This window comes from Ammodytes marinus (assembly GCF_949987685.1).
Source record: "Ammodytes marinus genome assembly, chromosome: 12".
NCBI lineage: Eukaryota > Metazoa > Chordata > Actinopteri > Uranoscopiformes > Ammodytidae > Ammodytes > Ammodytes marinus.
This window is the reverse complement of record NC_137216.1, coordinates 25,941,064-25,965,958: the sequence shown is the minus strand read 5'-3', so window position 1 is coordinate 25,965,958 and position 24,895 is coordinate 25,941,064. Positions and strand designations below refer to the sequence as shown.

At 40.6% G+C, this 24,895-nt stretch overlaps 2 protein-coding genes across 5 annotated transcripts; both read right to left on the bottom strand.

The window, feature by feature from the left end:
• Positions 1–1,282: 1,282 nt before the first annotated feature.
• On the bottom strand, positions 1,283–12,093 carry ccnyl1 (cyclin Y-like 1). The gene is made up of 10 exons (XM_080038084.1): positions 11,301–12,093; positions 9,348–9,422; positions 8,846–8,889; positions 8,545–8,645; positions 8,203–8,238; positions 8,044–8,095; positions 7,435–7,554; positions 6,359–6,525; positions 3,793–3,955; positions 1,283–2,851 (listed from the first exon to the last, which is right to left on the bottom strand). Exons 1-10 carry the CDS (start codon positions 11,461–11,463, stop codon positions 2,735–2,737), a joined length of 1,038 nt encoding a protein of 345 aa, XP_079894210.1. The 5' UTR covers positions 11,464–12,093; the 3' UTR covers positions 1,283–2,734.
• A 619-nt stretch (positions 12,094–12,712) lies between these two features.
• creb1b (cAMP responsive element binding protein 1b) lies at positions 12,713–23,306 on the bottom strand. Of its 4 annotated transcripts, none has more exons than XM_080037561.1 (8): positions 23,194–23,306; positions 21,427–21,535; positions 20,880–21,050; positions 20,372–20,472; positions 19,875–20,026; positions 19,274–19,456; positions 18,713–18,866; positions 12,713–18,302 (listed from the first exon to the last, which is right to left on the bottom strand). In XM_080037561.1, exons 2-8 carry the CDS (start codon positions 21,520–21,522, stop codon positions 18,158–18,160), a joined length of 1,002 nt encoding a protein of 333 aa, XP_079893687.1. In that variant the 5' UTR covers positions 21,523–21,535; positions 23,194–23,306; the 3' UTR covers positions 12,713–18,157. The 4 variants fall into 4 exon arrangements, with proteins under 4 accessions (XP_079893687.1, XP_079893690.1, XP_079893689.1 ...); XM_080037564.1 differs by having other exon boundaries at positions 20,880–21,023; XM_080037563.1 differs by having other exon boundaries at positions 21,427–21,530; positions 23,194–23,242.
• Positions 23,307–24,895: the final 1,589 nt, after the last annotated feature.

Sequence of the window (24,895 nt, the reverse complement as noted above, 5' to 3'; positions counted from 1 at the left end):
ATTTTGACTTAAACTTCTTGGGTTTTTCGAACCAGGTTCAATTACTCACTCTAGTAATACATAGGAATAAATGATAGAATGATAAGAATTTTAAAGCTATAAGAGGTAACAACATTTGTTTCACCTTCTAAAATAATAGGATTTGCTGCTTTGATATTCATTTAAAAAAAATAAAAATCTGACAAAATAAGCACTTAAAAAGTCCACTTCCAACATTTGTCAATATTTATGACAACTTCCCCTTCAGCATGGAGACAAGCACTTTTGGAAGATGCGGCTTTTCATCCTAATTGACTTCATTCACATTATCCACATTCTATGTAAATCTGTACAGAGTTGTATGCGGCAAAATTCTAAAGAACAAAATCTTATCAGCTGGGATCTGTGGTCTAATGTGGGGCATCTGAGGTGGCATTCAGTGTCAGTGGTTCAAGAGTAATACAGATTAAGTGTCTCAACATGACCAGAAACTAACATGACTGTGTGATAAAAGTGTGAGATTTTCAAATGTTTCTGCTGTCCCCTTCCCTGCTGTGATATTTCCTTTCAGTGCCGTTTGCCACTTGTGTTGTTTAGACTCCTGTGTGTGTGTGTGTGTCAACATGCTAAGATGATACAATTAATTTATTAGCCTGATTTGTGTGAGTGAATGTGATTGCATGATGATGAATGTGTTGGCAAAACCTGACATTTTTAGGTGTATTTGTTTAAATGTAAATTGGATTTCATATTGATAGAGCTCCTCAAAGGATATTGAAAAAAAAAACTATTGTAGATTTGGATTCATATTGTGGAATTAAAACAGAGTTGATCTCGAGTTTGTTGCACGTCTCATGTCTAACTTTATATAGAAGAATATATGTTGTGTCTATTTTAACCGGGGGGCGCTAGACTTCAGAGAACTTAAGCGGTTGGTTCCTTGTTTCAATCAGTCTGTTGATGTTTATTTGAATTACATTTGAATGTGTGCTTGCCTTGTAGGCTATTAAACTATAAGAAAATAACATTTCTTAAATAACTTCATTTAAAAAGTAGCAAAATTGCAAATATACATAGTGACTGTTAAGTCCCTAAAAACTAAGAAACGCCCCTCTGTTCTGCAATAACCCCTAAAGCAGCATTAAGGGGACCTGACAAACTTTGTAGCTAACTTCACAAAGGGTCCTGTCCTATAGTACACTCATAGACCAGCATACAATATAACACTCATCACCTTTAAAAAAAGGTCACAAACATCATACAAACACAATTGAATGAAGTGACCACAACATATTTTTGTTACATGATTAGTGTTTATTTAAAATACTCCATCTGCAAATGTTTTTTTTTTTTTTAATCGATTAAAAACAAGACAAATTTCACAGCTAGTAGCCTACATAGTAAGCAAAAAGGAGGGTAGTATCCGTCTTGTTTTTCCCCTTCATTATCTATGCAGTTGGTTGGAAAGCTCTGGTCAGGAGGACCTGGGGAAAAGCTTGGGTGTTTTTAATAATCTGGTGACAAAGTCTTTGGGGTCAGGATGGCAGGATTTTGAAGGGGCACAATACTGAGGCAGGCCCGTCCCAACCTTAATTTCATAATCATGTCAACCTAACTCCTCAGTACATAGTAGTGGTACTGATCATGCATGTGTGAATTGCTCCTTTCTGACCACCTGAAGTGTTACCTGAAAAGTGACACACCGACCCACACTACAACAAAACATCAGCTGACTTCAGTCAACACCTTGTGGAATATTTATCATTCAATACTTAATCTGTGACATGCTCTAGGCTCCGTAGTAAAAGTGAAGATCATTTTACTGAAATAGAATCCAACGCCGCTGTCATTTACAGTAAACAAGACTTTTGGGGGTTAACTAACAGCCATTAAATGGGATGTGCCTGTTTAAAGGGTTACGTCTGGTGATATTCTATATATTTTTTTAAATGTCAACAAATCTCATGAAAAAAGATCAAAAACCAAACAATGAACCGATCAAAGTTACAAGTATTGTTGGGTATCAAAAACCTGATTATACCTTTGTGCTATTAAATTACTAAGAACACAAACGAGTCACACATTACTATTAAAACACACACTGTAGTATTAGTAGTAATAGTAGGAGTGTACTGTACATTGTTTATTTTCTTCCCGTTTTAAGTTATTGATAAAAAAAATGCAGTAGTAGGAACACTACTCAGACGTTTAATCGATTAAGTAATATATTTTGTGGTGCATGATATTAAATATTTATGACTTCATTACAAACCTTTAGGCTGAAGGGAAGACACGTCAAAGTACAGTGAGACAGCCTCTAACACATTGTTGGTTTTGTTCATGTTATTTGGAGATAACAAAATATAGAATAACACCAGCCTTGTTCCTTTAAAAACAGGCATGAAATTATTTCAGATATATTTCAAAAAGATTACAGTACATTTTTAAAGAATAAACCCTAAGAGCAAATTCCTTCTCAACACTTTTCTCCTGGGGAAACAAGGGACAAGTAAGAAATAAATAAGGGATTCCTAAAAAATCAATAGTAGTGTGGTGAAGTTTTAGGTTAACACCTTTTTCAATTTCAAGTTTCGTTTGGCAGCCATTTTGGGGGCCGGTCATATACAGCGACATATGGGAGGTTGAATCCTGTCTGATGTTGGCTGTGTTGACACTGTGACGTGGGCCATTGTTTTAGTCCGGGGGGGGGGGGTTGGCTGTGGTTTTAGCTGGACTTGTGTCTGATGAGTCTGACCTATGACAGCACAGCGTTGGAGTGTCGTATACCTATCAGGTTGTCTGCGCTGAAGGATCGCCTCAACGCTGTTCGACTCAGGTCCTTGTACTTGTCCTCACATAGTCTTGAAATGGCCTGGACAGAAGAAAAACATTATGTGTTAGTGGAAAGTTTTGATAGAAATAGTAAGCAAGTTTCAAATCAGAGTTGTGTTTAAATTCAATAACTCTGCAGGATAAAGGAAAGAAAAATGAGGAGGGTGGCGGGGGGGGGGGGGGGGTGGGGCGGTGAAACCGTCCCGTGGTCGTTCTCTGCATGTCATTCCCCAATCTGCCCAATTTCACCTCTGTCTCTCCGAACTGTGAGGTTATAATCCTGCTTCCTTTTAGCATGTATAGTAGTGACTGAGTGTACAGTAGTGGAGGGATAAAGATAGACAGATATAGGAAGGAGGAGATAGCTTTATTTTATTATTTAGTTCAGTTATCACTTGCACCATAAATCTGACTTCCCAGTTCAACTGGAACGCAGACTGACTCCTGCTGTCGGGAGCCGATCAGCTGGTCCAAACGGCTGTATACCACTGAGATGAAAATGAAACTGAAACTTAACTATCGCCTGGCTGGGCTGAATTTGAGTTGGAGCAGCAAAATATAGCCTAAATTCATAAATATTGTTAATAAATAGATGCAATGTGTTGTGTGATTTTCGTCAGCAGTCTATAGTAGGCCTAGATTCTGCGCTCCGAACACCACTAACTGTTCTGTAATACACTATCGCCGACACAGCCAGCGTATTTTTTTATTGACGTGATTTTCGGCAAACCACACAACATTTTGGGTGGTCACGTGGTCTTAAAAAAATCAACAAACCCCACCTCATGAAAATTTGAACCAATGACGGTGCATTCTATGCTGCGGGCGCCATGGAAATTAGATAAAGTAACAATGCTGCGCTATGCAGCATCAGGCAGGAGATACAATGTGGCATTGCGCAGCAGCCGTCATCAATGGATAAGATGCCTTATCATGAGACAGAGTGAACCTTGTTGTGGAGGTGTGAGGGTGTGAGCTCACCTCTAGTTTCTGGGCACGCTGGTTGTTGAGAGGCTCCAGGGGGAAGTTGAGGTTGTTGTCATCAGCCAGCTGCCGCAGGTCAAAGTAATACTTGGCGTAGACACTGGCTGGCACGTTGATATTAAACTGGAGCAGTTCCAGGAATTGGCGCTCCATTTCATTCCTACACGGTGGAAAGATGCCCATAGGTTAGTGCACAATACTAAACTTTCTTAAAAAGTGTTACAGGAACTTTATTACATTTCTGAAACAGTCTCATGTTTCCTCCGATACGAGACCATCAGTGCAAAGAATGCTTTTTTTTTTTTAATATAGTTTTTCTCAATGCCTTTGTCATGTGTAAGCTCACCCAGGAAGTACAGCTGGCAGAGTAAAAACACTACCGCTTTTGTCCAATGGGGGTGCAAGAATTAACACAAACTGAAAGTTCCTCAGAGCACCTTTAACTTTACTCAAGACTTGAGCTTTGCATAATGGCGTAATATTTCCCTTAAGAAATGTTTACATTGTAAAAGAGTGCTTTGACTTTGAAATCCAACATAGCAAGTGGTGATGGAAATACAATGTCTACAATAAAAATCACACACACACACACACACTTTTCTAGACTACAACCTCCATCATCCATCCCGCTCATCATCCCAGCCACAAGAAGAGCTGAGGGAGGTGGGTCGCCAGGGAGACAGCATCTAGGATGCTTTGTTGGTCAGCAAAGGTGGGGAGAGTGAGCATGAGTGTGTGTGTGATGTCTGGTCTCCCGGGGCAACTAATGGAGTGGGCGAGAGCCAGGGCCATTATGTAGAAGCATTGAGAGCACTTGAGACCCTCCCCTGCATTTCTCTCTCTCTCTCTGTCTGTCTGTCTGTCTCTACCCTTCTTCCTCATCCCTCCATCCAGACCCGACCAGGATCACAAAGAGACTTCAATGGCAGCAATGAAAACAGAGCAGTGAGAGAGAGAGTGGGGGTCAGACGTATACAAGCGGAAAGAGAGAAAGACAGAGTCGGGGAGGGATGGGGGCTGGCGGAGAGAGAACACAGACGCATGCAGGCTGTGCACGCACCTTTCCAAACCACAAAAAGCAAGGAGAGGCACACACACACACACACACACACACACACACACACACACACACACACAGGAAAAAGCAATTGTAGGAAATAAAGCCAGGGCGCTCCAAGTGCAGCCCGTGGCCTCTTCACCGGCTTCTACCCCGAGAGACAGCAGAGATGCTACAGCTTCCATCTACCAGAGCACTTCCCCTCTCCTGTCTGATTTAAGTGCATCTTTGTTGTTGTGATATTTCTCCTATTATTTGTAGTGCCACAACCTTAATGTATCTGGTAGGAGTCTCCTTTTTCTATATATAATAAGTGTGTGGAGTTCAGAAACCCAAATAACACCAACAACTAACATTGAGATATGAATTAGAAACGTCAGCACCAACTCAGGATCAACAATTTACCATGCATTTTCATTTTGCTGCAGTAGTTAAATGAGAAGGACACTTTTAAATACAGAGTGTTGTCCTCTCTCTATGTGTCTATCCAAATCATTACAACATGGGTCTGGCTCATGCTGGCAGGAAACCAGCCCAGATGTTCTTCCTACTAACAGCATCCTCTAGCACCCTGTGGCATTCCCAGGCCAGGTGGGACTGGCAAAGGATTATATATATCTGCTTATATCTGTGTCTGCAATGTCCAGGAGAAGCACCTCAAGTGGGACCCTTTCAACAGGAGGGAGCAGGTGTTCTAACTCAATTTACACCCTGCACATGAAAAACCAAATGGTATTCTCGTACCTATAATATCCTGGTATCATCAGACCCAGAGATACTTGAGCTGCTTTAGCAGGCAGGCACCATAATGGGAAAATCCAGCACTTTCCACACATCTGATTTCCAGAGAGTGGTAGGGCCTACTTGTTATGGAGTTTACCCAAGCCCCAGCTCTCAGCTCAGCCACTTCACACCGGGCTGTCAAACACTGCAGTGCACACTGGAGGTTGTGGTCTGCTGAAGCAAACAGCCAGAGGCACAGATGCTCGTCTGGCAAGACAGGTAGAACTCTCAGTTATGCACGAATGTGACAGTGTGAACAAACAGTCAGAGGGCCTCAACTTTCACCTTTACTTAGGACAAAGTATTGCTACATTCAGTTCAGTTCTAGAGTGGGTGAACGCAAATACATCTGGTCAAAATAAATCAAAAGGTCCAGCTGCAATCTATTAAAAAAAATCACTCCATCCTGAGGATGTCCATGTGTAGAGGTGTTTCAATCCTTCCACAACATTGCCCCTTGGAGACCCCACGTTTCCTTTAATATTTGTTAAACTTCGTGAAGGTTTCAAGGCTCCTCACCACTTTGTTAAAATGTCAAACTCAGTCCAAAGGGTCTAAAGGGCTTAATCTAGCTAAAATAAACGAATTAAACTAAATATTAAATAAATAACATGCAAGATTTTAACAACATTTTCTACAGATGCCTCTCCTCACTGAAATTCAATGTGATTCTGTATCTCGCTCATTTTCAGACAGTGTTTTCACAAAGACAAACCAACTGACATGTCCTCCACAGTGATGTCTTTGAGGATCTGGCAGTAGTCCACATTCCACACGGCCTGGTCGTCCCACACTTTGGAGGCCAACAGGATGGCTCCCAGGACGCAGCGCTTCCAGTTGGCGGGGCAGATATCCAGCTCAGCGTAGGTCAGCAAGCGCTCCATGTACACCTGGAGGAAGAAGAAGAAATGTCCATTGAGATATGGAAAAGTTGACAGTTAAGCCCTTATGGTTCCCTATACTGTATACCAGTAACAAGTAAATGTAATTTATCTGCACTGAATTAGACCAACAGCTTTACTAATGTTATATTGAGTCAAACTAATTGTCCTGCTATTTTAAATGACAAGCAAACAGTTGACAAGTGACAAAAGACTTATTATATACTGTATGTAAACAGTAACACCAAATAAACAAATGTTGTTTCATCTGCTTGGTCTGTTCATATAAGAAGAAAAGGACATGTGTTAATCTACTGCTGGCATACATTGAGGTTCAATAATCTCTAATGTAAAAGGTTTGTTTTGAGATCATAACACAAACTCACATGTCAAGTGTTATTTGTGATAAGTCAGTTTGCAGGACTTTACTGCCCTCTGGTGGGCATTCTATAGTAGTACCACGATTGATTGCACGATCGGCAATAGTGTATTTCTTAGCCGATGCCAGGGAGTTTTTTTCTTCTTTTCTTTTTTTTTGGACAAAGCTGTTGAGTAACTGAGTGTGCAGTGGAGAGCGAAAGAGAGAAAGGAAAACAGACTGATAGAGAGAGAGAGGCAGGGAGAGCTATATTTTATAGTTTTGCTTTTTGACTCCTAAGCGATCTTCTGACTTTAGACTCCCGCTACTAAAACTGTGTTTAGAAATTATTTCCACCAAATACTGTATAGTGTTCGGCAAGGTTTATTTTTGACAGGACAAAAAGGAATTAAAATAATTCTGAACTCAACTATACCTTTATTAAAGTCTCGACTGAATCCCAGGAGTACAGCAATTCATTATTCAGACAATACATGGCGTGTTAGCAAAACCGGGTGTGTGTGCACCTGCACCACAGCATGACAAAGAGCCAGACTTACTAGCGTGACGATAGCACATTCTGCAGTGAGCTGTGCAGCGCTGAAGAGCGTCCTGACGAAGCGGTAGATCAGCTTGTGTTCTGGGTCCACGCGGGCGTAGTCATCTGGCACTGGCTCTCTCTGTACGGGACAGACAGAGAGTCAACACACACACAGGTCACAGGGAGGCAGTGCAGTGTGAGGGTATACAGTGGATTTACAGTATCTAGGCTGGTTGGCTTCAAAATATATCACCACGCAAAGGTCAGAGGCAGGTTCCATGCAAAAGGTTCCATGCAAAAGCTTCCTCTCTGTGCAGATACAACTTATTTGTGAAAAATAAACAATTGCTAGCTCAATTGGGCTGAGATGCTGGCTGATCACAAGTCATTATGGGAAATACATCTGGTTGAAATATAATAGATATATCCTTTATTATTATTAGGTTCAGATTCAACATTTAAGTAAAGGCAAATGAATTGCAGCAACAGCTTAAAGTTGCTCACACCAACTGACTAGTTCAATAGAACTTGAAGAAATTAAGTTGTCTTGTTCATGGTAGCCAGATGTTTAGACTCTTAATGGCAAAAGTCACTGTTGCCAAGTTTGGTGAAATCTCATCATACTCACTGATAAAGGGTGCAACTTCTCATCAAAGATGTCCAGTGACCTGTCAGAGTCCCTAAAGATAGCATAATACATCCGTCAACATACTTTAAAATACAGTTCAAGCAACAGAATGTGTCACAAATTACATTGTTCAGATTACATTTAAAAAAGTCCACCTACCGGTTTTTGATGTGGTAGTATATTGCTAATGTGACACTGGAGAAAGAAGGAAGAAAAGAAAAGTAGCGTTCATTAGTTGTGGTGTTTTATAGCCTAAATAAATGCTATGCTAAATGTGTGTGTGTGTGTGCGCGCGTGTGTTAATCCAGATTAAATGTGTTTTTTTCAGATTCCCTGGGATACTGTCATTACAGAGGACTATCCCAAATTAGGAGGGACATCTGTTTGAAACACGCATCCATTACTTTAGGATTACCATGGCTGTGATGCAACAGGATTTTCTAGTGTGAAAGGAGTGACTTTTGGACAACACAACACAGCGCTGTGGTGTGTGTGTCTCACCATTTGATTGTGCTTTTGAGGTTTGGCTGGCTGACCGTGTTGTCGTCGATGAAGATAGTGGAACAGGAGCTGTATTTCTTTGACAGCTGACCCGGAGATACCTGAAGACATTCAAATTCATTATTAGAACAACTGGAACTGATGTCAAGGCTCGATTGCTGCATTTCTTTAGACTGATTTCACACATATGAAGACTAATTGAAAAACTAACAAATTCTGAAATTGTAATTGGTCTGGTGTTCTGCTCATTGAACCACCTTTTTGCTGTTTTGTACATGATGATTTAGTTTTTGACACTTACATGACTGATATGATTTATGTGGTTGCTTTTCCTCTTGTCTCGTACTGTAAAAGGGAGAGAAACGTTAAACAAAGCCACGCTACAAGAAGAATAAGTGTTCAGTACATCATGCATCTTGTACAGAACATGCCAGATTCAAATGTATTATAAACTTGTAACCAATTGAAAACAGTTACAGCAATCGGAGAATAGAAAAAATGCCTGCTTTAATCACTCATTGACTAGTTTCTTAAAGATACCTGTGGGTGTGTAATGCTCTAAAAACGTCATCATGCTCTCTCTCTCTACAATTAAATCAATAATAAAAAGTTCAAAATACTAATGGCATTGCAGCAACTAGAAAAACTGGGCCTAGAAAAAAATAAATAAAAAAAAAGTTCTGTCTCTATTTTTTTGTTTAAACACTACATCATGTGATTTGGGGTGTGTGTGTGCGTGTTAGCTCAGGGGGAAAAGATAATATGAATAACGGCTGTGTGCGCGTCATGTTGGGATTGCTCACCGTCTGTCTGGGACTTGCTAAGGAAGATGGTGCTCGCTCGGGCGTGGTCTGATGGGTTAGACTCCAACGCTAGCTCTGAAAAAAATAAAAATAAATAAATAAATAGATTTTACACGCAAATATTTCATAATGACGATGTGCTAACTACAAGGCACTCAGTTTACTGCTTAGCTCTCACTCCTCTGTGGTGGTTAAAGCACAAATGAGAAAAACAGGAAGCCATTAGCCGACACATCCATCGAATGCACTGATGGGAGCAGCACATGCTATTCTGTTGATTGTATGTAAAGATATAGGATTCAGGCGTAAGTTAAGCAGTATGTGAAGGTGGTTGCATTACAGATTTGGCGAAGCATCACCAGAGAAAATATAATAGTCTGTTTATGTCTGTGTGAGTTGACTTAAGACAGACTGACTTCATTTTATATCCAATATACTCCAGTACCAGGGTTAGCTGCTATAACTTTCAGATTTGACTAACAATTTAACAAATCACTCAAACTCACAAATAAAGCAGACACTTAAGACCTACTAAATGGACTTCCGATATCTGTATATTAGTGTCCAAATTTAAAATTTACAAAACTAGTAAACAAACATTTAGCAGGGCTGAAGGATAATGATTAGGAATTAGGATAGTTTTCCATTGTAGACTTTAAGATAATTTACAAGCTTGAAGACAACAGCACGGGTTTAAAAACAGCATGACTTAAAACAACAACTGTGTGTTCTCCATCCAAATCCAAACCCAGATAGCACATTACATAAAAGGCAGGGGATTAGGGGATGGCTGAGGACGGCAAGAGGAGACAGGAGAGGAATGCACGGAGGACTGTTGGACTGACCCTCGCCCTGCCTGACAACAGCTGGTCTCACGCACACACTATCGTCCACAACAACATGAATGGAAGGGACGCTGTGTGTGTGTGTGTGTGTGTGTGTGCGTGGATGGGAGTCAGTGAGGAGTGGCAGCATTTGGACTCTGACTGAGCTTGGGCCTTCATCACAGAGAAATATCTGAGATTCTTTCCTGATTGTATAGGCCCACACACAGCATGAGATCACAGTGTGAGCAGTGAGCAGTAAAGTCTGAAGCCCGTTTGGTAACTTAATATACACATCGACTCTGCAACAGTAGGTAAGGTTGATGCTAGGTTAATGCCACCAAGAAGCCCATTACAAGAGCAGTTTGTTTACAGATACATAAGCCTGTTATGAAAGGCTGGTTTTTATTGCTCATTTATGAGTGGTAAATATGGCACCAAGAATGATGAGGGGGGTATAATTGCTAATGGCTGACTTGGTAATGTAAAACTAGTGAGATCAAAATGATAAGATCCATTGGTCCAACTAACTTTTGGCATTGGTAAGAACAACTTGATAATAGCTAAAGAGGGTTAATGTGTGTGTTTGTATTTCCCTGCAGTTGTGAATGGGGTGTATTGTTAAGTTGTTAAATCACGTTACGATAACGCTAGACCACGTCTGTGTCCATGTTTGAGGATAGGTTTTGTTTCTTATATTGACACAGGTGACTGTGAGTTTGCCGAGTCTGTTGTCAAAAAGTTAGTTTGTTTGCTAGGGAGACGACTCGAGTCATATGCTCGACTCCTGGCTCTAACCAAAACGGGAGAGAAAAACCACACCAATAATTTTAATTTAGAGCCAATTCTGCTAGTTCATGCATTTTTAAGACATGGCAATTAAATACAAAACAAAAGGCATTATTTTAAGATGAATAAATGAATGACTGTTTAGGGATGTGTAGGAATCCTGTGTCTGGAAGCTACTAAATATTTAAAGTATTAATCTTCGCAATGGCCGTGACGTGGATTAGAACTAACCTCCCTGTAAACAATCAACATGGGTGTGACCGCTGAGTGAAGTCAAGCCATTACAAAAATCAAGTTTAAGCCAGGTAATCATCACAGGTGTGCCGGTGTGTGTACATACCATCGGGGACCTCTCTGTCGCTTATGTGCTGCAGGTAGGGCGCGGTGTTGTCGTCGCTCACCTCGGTGCTGGTATGCACCTCTTCCAGCCGCTCTACCGGCTGTCTCGAAGGGAGTTTGGGGCTCGACTCCGGAGAGACGCAGCATGTCACCGTATTACCCATTTCCGAAGCCCGGGGACTGTAAGCCTCACACAGCCAAGTCCAAGTAGTGCAAATATAATATTCCTAGCTAGCTAAAGTTAGCTTCCCCAAGCCCAATAAACATTACCGACATAACCAAGCTGCTGCTAGTTAAATGCAGGTGGTCACCAATTCCTTCATTCATTCATTCAACATGCTAAAGTTTCACTGCTAAGCTAACTAGCATCATAGCAGGCTTGCTAAGTAGTTAGCTTGTCCACTTAACTTTTATTTTTCTATATGACATTAATTCCACTTTTTCTCATATCGTGTGAACACATAGGGCTTCTCAAAAATAAATGTATTACAATGCCAAAGCTTCAATTTCTGACAATTACATTTCGCGAGACTTCTCCAAAACAATCCGGCAGATGTCTTCCTACGCTCAAGACCGGTGCGTTGATAAATCTAGTACGAGGCTTCTGCGGCCTCCAGGAGAAAATCAAGGTAAAAATCCAAGAATGGAGGAAAGGATTTCTCAATGAGGCTGTTTTGGCTAGGCCTCGTCCTGGGTCCTTATCAAACAACCACCTCTGGTAAGCGGTCAGGACTCCTCCATCAGTGCCTCCACCCTGTCAAATATGTGCTAGATGTCCTGTCCGCCGTCGCCATCTGTTGCCGGAGCTCACGAATGATACTACTTGGCACGGACACGCAGCAGGCCCCGCCCACTTCTGAATACCATTCACTCCCATTGGCCTAGAAATCATAACAAAGATATTTCGAGGCCGCTCATTGGCTGAAAGAGCTGTCCGTCGGAGAGGATTAAAACAGATGAAATGCATTTACCACGCTACTATTTTTGTATCGTCACCGATGATCCACACCCATTTTTGACAGCGAAAACCCAAGCCAGTCCGATATTCTATTGCACCACCTACCTGTCAATCAATGCATCCCTCCTCATTCATACAAGGAGAAAAGGAAAACAAGCGATGGTAAATTACATGATTAAAAAAGAAAGGAAAAATTAAATTACTCGATAAATGAATTTGTGTGCAAGTAAACGCAAAATAAGGAATTACAAATTAAATTAATATTATTATTTAATTATTTCAGTTAGAAATACAAGAGACAATCATGTCCCTGTTTGTTAACTTAAAAATAATGATAACATTTTACCTAAAGTAGAATAGTAACTAAAATGCATGGTTCATCATTAAATGGGTTGTTCACATATGATAGATTAATATAAAATAAAAATACTTAACAATTTTTAAGAACAGTTTATTGCGACATAGCAAGTGTTTACAAAAGAGTGATGAAATGTCTGTGTAACAGCACTTTTTAAATAATGAGCTGGTAACATCTTATAATGTGACAATGTTGAAACAAACATTTGGCGACCTTGTCTCTACAAGATAATATACATGGCATTTTATATGGGTAACTTGTAAAAGTGGCAATATATAAACTGATCACATTAAAAGTTAGAAAAATGTCATTATTACCTTTCTAGAAATTATATATATTTATATATATATTTATATACTTTTACACACATGTATATGAATGTTTCATGCACAAACGAGGCCCGCGGTTATGAACTATTCTGGCACAGAAATGAAAACACTTTTGTTTTTTTGTTGGAGGATTTTGTGTGTAAATCACATCACAAACATGAGCTCACTAGATGAAATCAACAGAATAAGGATTATTACTGGATATTCTTTGCAGCACCAGAACTGGATGTTTGAATTACAAGAGTTGGGATTTATTTGAATGTTTTTAATAATACACTTACAAAAATCTTTATAGTCTCAGTCAGTACCTCAGGTACATCATCCTAGTATCTTAAAGTTTTGATTGCTAGCCAGCTCTACACACATTGTTAAACCTCTGCCACGGATCACTCTGTTATTCCTCTAAAGTAAGCTTTACAATCAGCCTTGGCCAAACATGTGCACGGTCAGTCTAAATGTCATCCCTAGAAAATGCATCACAAAACAGAACAATTCTGCATGTTGTTCTGTTCTCTACATAGATTCCTCTAATCCACACTATTGACAGGGAGGACATATGTAGAGCCACAAGAGATGATTCATTCAAAGCCTTCTGATTTACTCCAAAGGGTGAGATGCCGATTCCACCATTTAATCCTCTATACATTACAAATCCATGCTGTACAATATCAAAGAGTTTGAAAACTTGGAAAAAATAAAACCAGACAGAGCTACCGTGAACTGATGATCCAAAAAGAAACGTAACACACTCTTAATTGTTAGAGCGACCATTAGTGCCCATTCATTTCCACTCGCCTCATGATGGAGGTTTTTTTGAAACGCAGGAAAAGATTTGCCATCAAAAGTAATACAAGGTTCAAACATGGAGCTTGAAAGCTTTGGATACATCTATGAGATACATCTACGTAATGGACCTCAAGTTAACTTGATTTTGTGAAATGACTGTTTCGAAAGTCAAAAGTGAACTTTGCTCAAAGAAACGCCACTAGGATAAAACTCTATAAGTTTGATGAGGAGATAAAAAATATGAAATTGGGGTAATTTCCATAATCATATCACAGGGCAGTTCCCAAGTATTTGCTAATTCAGTAACTAAAAAAAACAAACATGTAAAGTTCTATTTGAACCAATGGCAATAAGAAATCTGATGTCAGTCCCGTTGTTAAAATAAATGCAAATAGAATTGTGATAAAAACAGCTCCAGCGGAAACAAAAATGATGCTTACACTTGACGAATTGGAAGATTTAAAAAAACTCTTACTACTCAGTTATACAAGATAAAAATACATTTACAGTTTAAGAACATGACCCAATGTTACAGAGTGTGAAGCCGTCAAGTACTGCTTTGAGAAAAACAAAATTATTATGAATCTGCTTAATGTTGTGGACCCCAGCTGCTCTTAGGAGACTCTCTTCTCTACCAACAAACACAGCACTCACAAAATAGAACATCTCCAACAAAGGCCTTTTTTCTCATAAACTTAGCTGCCATGACGGTGATAGGCCTTATTGATTACATGAACACACACACACGCACACACGCACAGTTTTCTATTATACATTGACGTATGATACAAATATGCAAAGTTGGTTTCATACAAGCCATAAGAACATTTTTCATATCAAATAGACAAGAAATACACAATGTCTACACATGCTTTTAGAGTCTATGTACATTCATATAAAAAAAATAAAACAGACAAAAACTTACATGTATCTTCTCAAAAAAACACCCACAGTCCAGACAAAAGTGATCTGTTTTCCCCCACAGAACACACAAACTCATGGATTATTGTGATTATAGCGAGAGAATCCGCTGCATATATAAAACAAAAACAAACAATGGCCTTGCAATCGCACACGTGTCCATATTTTACCTCCATTTAACACACATCGCAAAACAGAAACAAAATTGTAAAATACTGAAAAATAAAAATGTCATGGAAGCTGAGAGACTGACGGTTAAACAGTGGCACAATGAGATGATAGTTCCACCTCAAATGTTATGTTAGTTGGGTTTGGAAAAAAAACATCTAAGTCTCAGGTGTTAAGAATTGCTCAATAAACGTTCAATTTTGTACAACTTGGATCTTATTTTTCCAAAATCTTTTCAGACATCATTCTACTCTTGTTACCAGGCGACATTTCACCCACACAATGACCTACTGCTGTCTGCTGTACACGGTGAGCCACAGGAGTTAGAAACAACCCAATTATCTAAACCATGGACACACTTGACTGCCACAAAAAAAAGTTGTGCTTTGCCTTAAAAACGTGTGTGTAGATGAATCACTAAAAAGTTCAGCAAAGTTTTCTTTCTTGATTTTTGTCTTGATTTGAAACAACCTCGCTGATAAAACGGCCCGTTGTTGCCGCTTGCCTGTTAAAAGTAAAAGTATTGAGTAAAAATCTTCCCATAACTAATAGGAATGTTGGCCTGAAATCTATAAAAATGTGACCCCCAGATATTATCATAATCTTCCATTAAAACTGCCCCAACCGGCAAATGATATTATTTTAATAGGATCTCGGTCAACTGTCTATTGCAGGGAAGCAGAAAAACACTACGATAGATCCCTTCTTTTTTTTTATGTCCCACAGACATGTCCAAAAAATCCTGCTTGTCAACTATACACAGCTCAATGTCCTTTAAGAATGGCAGTTGGTAGCATCTTTAGAAAAAAAAAAAAAAAAAAATTTTTTGTGTTATTGTGCCAAATTAGTTGTAGAGTCTGCCATAAAAGCGGCCATGTTTTTGAATGTTTGTATCAAGTAGAATCACAAATCCATTTAAAGCCTTCAACTGCGACTGACTGAGCGTGCCTGGTACAGAGATGTCTGAGTGTTGTAAAGTGTGTACTATAAAATGTAGCAGTTAGCCGGCCAAAAACAGAAAAAAAAATCACCTAGTGTCACAATCTGATTGATTTAAATTGTTTTCACAATCAATGTTTTTTGTTATTCAAACTAGGATTTTATTGTTAGTTCGGCCTGTGTGCTGTTTAACACTGCACTCACCACTGACAATGTAATGTGAAATTTAACTGCAGGTAAACTCAGCAACAATGGTGAAGATGATGACCAACTCGTCCGACATTTACTGCTTACATAGTAAACGCAAATGTCTGACTGGAGTCCAATTAGGCCATTCAAACATGAACCACATTGTTGTTCTTGTTTTAAGGAACATATTTCCTCTGCTTCATTGGACTGAAGCGTTTTCTACAATGGCCGTGATGAGTACAGTGTTACACCATTATTTATCGACAATACCATGCAGGTTCTGTGCGTAATCAAAGTGTAAACTGTTGTCGGGAGCTAATATGACCCTTTTAAATGATGTTCAGGATTGTATGTACTGTTTTCCACTATAAAGTTTCAGCTAGTCATTTGTGTCTGTCACTTGACCCTGGATGACAGTACACATGGGTGAGTGTGTACTGACTCTGGTAAGATTCTGTGTATTTAAAATGTATTACCCTATCAATCTCAAGAAGAGAAAGGAGGTATACAGGTCCTTCTCAAAATGAGCATATTGTGATAAAGTTGATTATTTTCCATAATGTAATGATAATAATTGAACTTTCATATATTTTAGATTCATTGCACACCAACTGAAATATTTCAGGTCTTTTGTTGTTTTAATACTGATGATTTTGGCATACAGCTCATGAAAACCCCAAATTCCTATCTCAAAAAATTAGCATATCATGAAAAGGTACTCTAAACGAGCTCTTAACCTAATCATCTGAATCAACTAATTAACTCTAAACACCTGCAAAAGATTCCTGAGGCTTTTAAAAACTCCCAGCCTGGTTCATTACTCAAAACCGCAATCATGGGTAAGACTGCCGACCTGACTGCTGTCCAGAAGGCCATCATTGACACCCTCAAGCAAGAGGGTAAGACACAGAAAGAAATTTCTGAGCGAATAGGCTGTTCCCAGAGTGCTGTATCAAGGCACCTCAGTGGGAAGTCTGTGGGAAGGAAAAAGTGTGGCAGAAAACGCTGCATAACCAGAAGAGGTGACCGGACCCTGAGGAGGATTGTGGAGAAGGGCCGATTCCAGACCTTGGGGGACCTGCGGAAGCAGTGGACTGAGTCTGGAGTAGAAACATCCAGAGCCACCGTGCACAGGCGTGTGCAGGAAATGGGCTACAGGTGCCGCATTCCCCAGGTCAAGCCACTTTTGAAACAGAAACAGCGGCAGAAGCGCCTGACCTGGGCTACAGAGAAGCAGCACTGGACTGTTGCTCAGTGGTCCAAAGTACTTTTTTCGGATGAAAGCAAATTTTGCATGTCATTCGGAAATCAAGGTGCCAGAGTCTGGAGGAAGACTGGGGAGAAGGAAATGCCAAAATGCCTGAAGTCCAGTGTCAAGTACCCACAGTCAGTGATGGTCTGGGGTGCCATGTCAGCTGCTGGTGTTGGTCCACTGTGTTTTATCAAAGGCAGGGTCAATGCAGCTAGCTATCAGGAGATTTTGGAGCACTTCATGCTTCCATCTGCTGAAAAGCTTAAATTATGGAGATGAAGATTTCATTTTTCAACAAGACCTGGCACCTGCTCACAGTGCCAAAACCACTGGTAAATGGTTTACTGACCATGGTATTACTGTGCTCAATTGGCCTGCCAACTCTCCTGACCTGAACCCCATAGAGAATCTGTGGGATATTGTGAAGAGGAAGTTGAGAGACACCAGACCCAACACTGTGGATGAGCTTAAGGCCGCTATCGAAGCATCCTGGGCCTCCATAACACCTCAGCAGTGCCACAGGCTGATTGCCTCCATGCCACGCCGCATTGAAGCAGTCATTTCTGCGAAAGGATTCCCGACCAAGTATTGAGTGCATAACTGAACATAATTATTTGAAGGTCGACTTTTTTGTATTAAAAACACTTTTCTTTTATTGGTCGGATGAAATATGCTAATTTTTTGAGATATGGATTTTTGTTTTTTCTTTACTTTTTTGCCAAAATCATCAATATTAAAACAATAAAAGGCTTGAACTACTTCAGTTGTGTGTAATGAATCTAAAATATATGAAAGTCTAATGTTTATCAGTACATTACAGAAAATATTGAACTTTATCACAATATGCTAATTATATGAGAAGGACCTGTATACGTCAAAAAGAAGCCAGCCGTGTGGCAGAATATAAACAAGAGAACTGCGGTGCTACTTAGCCCAGCTCCGAGTTTGACGACGGGAACTACTCAGATTTGTGGCAGTAAAGGTCTTTGAGGGCTTTGAGCTCTTCGATGAGTGTCTTGTTCTGATTCTCCAGCACGGCCACACGGTTCTCCAGACACTTGACGTACTCCTTCTTCTTCCTGCGACATTCCCGGGCTGCCTCTCTGTGGGAAGGAGGAGACATGGTGGTGGGTCTTTCTTATGCATTTTTGGGGGTTTTTGGGGACACCGTTAAGTGTGCTATATAATATTAAGTTAAAGCTATAGTGCATAAATTCTGTCGAGTTTTTGTAGGCGAGAAATGCCCGGATGAGTACTTACTTCCTGGATGTGTAATGGGTTTTGCTACTCAACCAACCCACAATGCATTGCGTCTTTTTAAACGACACGGAAGTTTTCTTAAAATTCTTTATTGCTTCTGTATACTTCAGTACAAACAGTCCGATGAACCTCGCGTACACAATCTATCAACGTTAAGTAGACAGAATGTAGTATATACATGTTGAGTATGTAGGAGGGAGGACGTTAGTAGGCCTTTTCAAACACAGCCAAGGATTCCACTTTCTGTTCCTACCTGTTTTTCATGAGGCGGACTTCGCGTTTGCGGGTGACCACCTCGGGGGCGCCCCCTTCAGGCAGCGCCGGGGAAGACGACATTACAACGCCCTGGGTGATGGTGTTGGCTGGGGCCGCACGGATCTGATACGCCTGGACATCACCGGACGCAGCTGTTTGGCAGAAATTAAATCCTAAATTGTAATTCTTCATAAAAGAAAACACTTTTACTTGCTTGTTTTCTGACTAAAAATAACAACTTTTTTTTCCGAAAACAGACAAATAACATGATTAAAAATGCGTTCAAACTAATTAAAATAATATCACTAGCTTGAGTCACATTATACGCAACTTCATTACTAACACACTTTTTAAGATTTCTGAAACAGTCTCCTTTTTCCCCTTATGATCATAAATTACATGTTACAGCAAACGAGACCATCTGTGCACAGAATGCTATTTTTATTTATATAGTTTTTCTTAATGCCTTTGTCCAAAGGGGGTGCTAAAATGAACACAAACTGAAGGTTCCTCGGAGCACCTTTAATACAGACGATATTTAAAAAAAAACCCAGCTGACCTTGTACCACCACCTGGTTGCTGGGGACCAGTATCTGCTGTCCGTCGCTGGTCTGTGCGTACTGCAGGATGGTGGTTCCGGGCTGGGCGCCTCCTGGGTTGCTCATGGTCAGAGTCTGGATGCCCTGGACTCCATCTGTACCGTTGTTAGCCAGCTGAATGGCCCCGCCCTGTGTGATCGCAACTGTGGAAAATGGTAACAAATGAAAGACAAGAGAAATAGCAGTAAAAACAAATAAAGAGTGTTTTATGTATATTATTGTTTGTTCATATTTAATTTCGGTCTTTGTGCAGGAAGAGGTAGACACATTTAAAAAAGGTACAGGGTGTAGTGGCATCTAGTGGTGAGATTGTAGATTGTTAATGCTTCCCTTGCTAACCCCACCCTTTGGAGAATTTACAGAAGCTACAGTGGCCTTTCAAAGACAAGAAGCTAGTCACTAAATATGGCATCATCTAACATTGCCTCGAGTCTTTCCACAATATCAAGTGATGAGGTTAAGACGTATTTAGTTATCTATTCTATGGTACTTCTTCGACCCCCCCCCACCCCCCTACCCTTCAATCTCAGACCCAGCTCCACTGAGCCCACCATGACTTACTGTATTGTCCGCTGCTGGTCTGGTATATGGGGGTGGGCATTGTAACCGTGGTGATGGCTTGTGTGGCAGCGACTGGTGATTCGTCCTCCGCCTTCTCCTCCTCGATACGCGCGACAGCCGGCGCGTCCGATGAAAGGTCGTTCAGAATTTTCCTGTTGGCGCAATGCTTTAAGTGATTCACTCGTAAAAAAAAAACATTAATGGTGCAGGGTTAGTTTGATGTAATCTTCATAGTTTTTTTTTTGTATTTTCAAAAATGCACAATAGCTGGGTTTCCATCAACCTTCCTTTTATACGCATTATAAAATATTGCATCAGAAACAAAAGGGTGATGAAAATGCCAGACTTTTATTAACATCATAGTTCACAGTAAAGAAAGTTGTAAGTGAAGAAAATTGTTGTATTATATATTTGGCATTATTGATGATATAAAAATATTCATATACAGATGAACATGATAAAACGAGGAGCAAGTTACAGCCTCCTATGATCGTCACCTGTACGAGGGACGCCGCGAGAGAATCTCTCTGCGTTTCTGAGAGTCGGTCACACTGTCCACTGACTCCTGTGAATCTTCACTCTCTGCTATGGTGGAGATCTGGTGAAAAACACAGAGAGAAATGCATGAAACAAACCTTCAAATGTCATGTTCAGGGTGGTAGGATGGTCTAGAGATGAAGAGGGGCCGACCAGTAACCATGAGGTCGCTGGTTCGATCCTTGGCACCGGACAGGAGGGTGTTACATGTTAAACTAGTGGTGGCTAGTATTACATCAAGGTGCCCACTGCCCACCATCTCTATCATTGTGTCCTTGAGCAAGACACTTAACCTCAAAACTGCTCCAGGGGCGCTGTACTATGGCTGACCCTGCGCCCTGACCTCCTCCGAGGGAATATGCGAAAAGACGAATTTCAATGTGCTTTGTGTAAATTGACTAATAAAGATAACTTTTTATAAAACTAGGACTGTAAGTAAGTGTGTGTGTGTGTGTGTGTGTGTTTCACCTGTACTGCCTGGACCTGTGGGGACTGGATGACAGAGGGCTGTGCTGCCTGGATGACTCCGTGGACCTGAACCGTCTGTCCGTTGGGCAGCTGAACCAGCGTGACTGTGTTTTGCCCTGCTCCGCCGTGACCCCCCATGGACACCTGAAATTCACATGGGATGAGACCGTGCTGTCGGCCACGAGCCGTTTCAGACAAGGATTTTTAGTTGTATTTACTTACAACAGGGGCATTGCATATGGATGAACATTTGCGTGTACAAATGCTTTGAGTGCAATGTTTGCAGGTTTTCCAGTAACCATATTCTTTTGAGATGTTTGGTAAATGAGGCAAAGGTTGGCAGATTCCTTATGAGGTTTGATATTGTGTTCAAGGTCTGTGACAGTCAATATGAAAACACTGACTGCCTAAAACAACTTTTCCTGTGAGAGACAGTCACATTGATTTTCTTCATAAAATTATTTCAACATTAACATATCTGGTATTTAAAATAGATGTTTGTACTTACACTGATGTGAAACAGTGGGGAAAAAGGTCAGTGCGTTACCTGTGCCAGAGTAGCGATCTGTGCGGTGGTGATCTGTTGGTTGTCTGTCTCAGTCACCGTCTCCTGCTGAGCCTCCACTACTGATTCCATCTTCATTGGCTAAGCTGTGCTGAGGACAGACAGAGATGGAGAGAGATTCTGTTAGAACATGAGGTAATGTGGAGCTGCAGACAAGCCAGGCAGCATCTGTTGTATCAAGAAGATCACCAAGGGTTTGCTGAACAAACCCATACAGCTGAAACACACGTACAAGCAGCAGACACAAGAGAAAGCATCCAGGAAGCACCAAAGAGTGAGCATTAAAATGTAAGCATAATGTACAAAAGTTTACCAAACATAACATTTCTGCAGAATATATCCTATTACCGGATTATAATATGTGTACTTCACTTCCCTGTTGCAGCTGGTGAGGTTATGTGTCAATTCACCCCCCCCCCACACACACACACACAAATGAAGTCTTATTTTGTCTTTACCAAGACAAAATAACTAGCAGGCCAACTAAAGTAGTGATCGGTTGTAGTGGGGAAAAAATAAAAAGTGAGGTATATCCTTCTCTTTTGGGGGTAGACCTTTATTACTGGGAATGTTCTGGATAAATGAAATATTACAGACAACAATTGGTTTAAGCAAAATAAATTGGTTTTAAATGATATAGGGCAGGATTGTTTGTGATACAATGATACTTTATATTTTAGATATTGCCTACTGATAGGCCTAATTCAAAACAAAAACTACACTGAAGACACTATTATGTAAACTCTTGGGCGGCACGTTGGGGGGTAGAGCTAGAGCCCATGTACCTGGCTGAGTGTGCACACGATCATCATGACAATAAAGAATGAATCATACGGAATGAATACGCTCTTAGGTGCCTGAGATGTGATCACTAGTGTCCGGCTTGAGGCAATGGCCTAACAGACAGTGAGGGCTGATCTGTCTGGGACGCGTCGTTGTTCACGAGCCCAGTGATCTCACACTGTGCGTAGCTTCTCTCCGCTGCATGATTGGCTTTACACATTTCTCCCTCTGCTTTTCAAAAATCACTTGGAAGCTCCTTGTGTGACAGCAGGGCCACATGGCTGGGGCAACGCCCCCCGAACGCGCACACAGCGGCCACATCCCAAGAGACAAAAGACATTTTTAAATCTAAAACTCATCATGAGAGCAATGTATTCAAGATGGGTGTTGAAGCTTCCAGGCCCGAGTGTGTGTGTCTGTGTTTTCCCCCCAACGCGCAACTAGCCGCCACGGCCTGCAAGGCCAACGGCTGCTTTTCTTAATTGCCTGGGAAATTAATAGTAACAATCTCATTATTGAGTTGTTAGAATATATACAGGCAAATAATTTAATATCGAACACAAACACCGAATGAAGTCGATGTTGCAACATAACCAAATGAACAGTGGGATTCAATGCGGAAAACGGCGCAAATCAGTGCGCATAAAAAGCCCCGTCTGTCAGCATAGGCTACTATTTTACAGCTGAGCGTGTGACGATTAACGACGCTAAAGTCCTGTCACAGTTTATAATGTGTTAAGGCACTAAATGCCCCTCCCGCTTCTTCACTCTCACAGCCCCAGCCCGCCAGTCGTTTGCCCCATTTTCTGTCAAAGAGCCGCAGCCTCGATCCCCTCCCTCCATCCTGCTACAAACACACCGAGGCGCCATGATCTCTTTGTTTCCTTCGGGCCGAACCCGACCAGACAGACACTTTCTACGGCGACGTTTCGTCTCTCTGAGCCCCGAACACCGCTCCCTCCTTACCGATACTGACTCCCTTCGTCACTCCCGGGCCTCCGGAGCTCCACTTTTATTCTGGCCGACACGTAAGAGCCCGCGTCAGGCTACACCTCCGCCGCGTCACCGGGAACAACAACACGGAGATTGGAGAGAGAAGGGACGAGAAAGCAGATGGCGACACAAACCGGAAATGGCCGAGGCGAGAGCGGAGACGGGCGGAAAAGGCCGAGGATAGGCGAATTGTAACGAAACACTCCTCCTGCCTCGCGAACGAAGCGGTTTGGATGAATGAATGACAACGTTTTTACAATACACAGATTTAATTGTGAGCAGCAGGTTAATAATTACGTAAGATTAACAGCCCTTTTCTGTTTATATAACAGTTTTATCCGTGGTCTATTAAATTACACTTTTTTACATTTTTAACAAAAAATTATTATTTTTTACAAATTGAGAATTAAAAAGTTGATTAATTTCCAACTTACAAAGTTGAATAAAGGTCATATAAAGTTGAATGTATTTTAAAGTAAAACTATTTTAATGTATATATTAATTCTGGTTGTTTTCGTATAGGCCTATTTGGCCTGTAGCGCCCACCAGAGGGCAGAAGTTGGAACGTTGTGTCCAGACTCCAGACTGTGAATTATTTTTCCTACCTGTTTTCTGAATGTCAACATGCTTAACTATTGAAAACTATGCTGCTATGCTTTTACAAAACTATAGGTCAGGGCAGTGTTTCCTTTTTGAAAAGTTCAATTAAAAACCTTGTTGTGATTTAGTTAATAAGATAAACCATCTGTCTGAGATAAGCTTTTCATATTAATGGATAACAATGTCATCATTCAGGATTCAGAGGTATAAAAGACACTCTCCATGTATGGGGGTTCTTATTGTAAGGAATTAAAAATCAAGGGCTTGTAACATGGCCCTTACCACCATGCCATTAACTGGCACTTGCACATAATTGTGACTTGAACTAAGTAGGCCTAAACTATATGTCTGCACAGATACTATGTCTGCTACTCAACAGTATAGCTCCTCTCCTGCTCCAAACTTTTATTTTTTCTATTTTTAATCAAACAGATCATTCGAACGCTTTGATCTCAGGATCCTGGTATGTTTCATATGGTCATCGTGACTTTCAAGAAAACGTGAAAACAACAGAGTATTGTTCATTTTATTTGGTAAAACATTTTTTTTTTCAAGCCAACATATTGTGAAAAAGGCCTATTCTGGTGAGACACTTCTCAACCACCAGAGGGAAGCATTAGATCATGTTAGAGCATCTTACATGTGAAGCATAAAAAATGCTTCCTATTTAGTATCACAGTATCCACTGTGATACTGAGCTTTATTTAACCAAATGTATCACCTCAAACCCGCTACTCAAAGCACATTTTGCCACCCTGATCCTTTGTACCACCAATTTGCTTCGGGATGTGATACTAAATTAAACCTTTGTACAAGATTCTCCCCACCATACAAGTTAAGATAAAAAACACATCTATTGCATTTGTACCATAGACAGCACACATGCCACATTATAAAAGGCAAGACAAGTTTCTTTATATAGCACAATTCAGGCCATTCAAAGTGCTTTACAGGGGCATACAATACATTAATATTAGACATTAAAAATTGCATTTAAGAGATAGTAAAAACAAATAAGATACATCAAGATTCAAGATTAGACAGCGATTGAGACAGCGATGGAGAAAGGCTGCAA

Coding starts and splice junctions, on each gene's coding strand:
- ccnyl1 (XM_080038084.1), bottom strand. CDS start 11,463: ATGGGTAATACGGTGACATGCTGCGTCTCTCCGGAGTCGAGCCCCAAA. Junction 7,555..8,043: donor AGAAGTTGCACCCTTTATCA/GTGAGTATGATG, acceptor TGTCCCGTACAG/AGAGAGCCAGTGCCAGATGA. Junction 3,956..6,358: donor GACATCACTGTGGAGGACAT/GTCAGTTGGTTT, acceptor TCCACCGTGTAG/GAATGAAATGGAGCGCCAAT.
- creb1b (XM_080037561.1), bottom strand. CDS start 21,522: ATGAAGATGGAATCAGTAGTGGAGGCTCAGCAGGAGACGGTGACTGAG. Junction 20,473..20,879: donor CACAGGTCCAGGCAGTACAG/GTGAAACACACA, acceptor GTTTTTCACCAG/ATCTCCACCATAGCAGAGAG. Junction 19,457..19,874: donor GACCAGCAGCGGACAATACA/GTAAGTCATGGT, acceptor CATTTTCCACAG/TTGCGATCACACAGGGCGGG.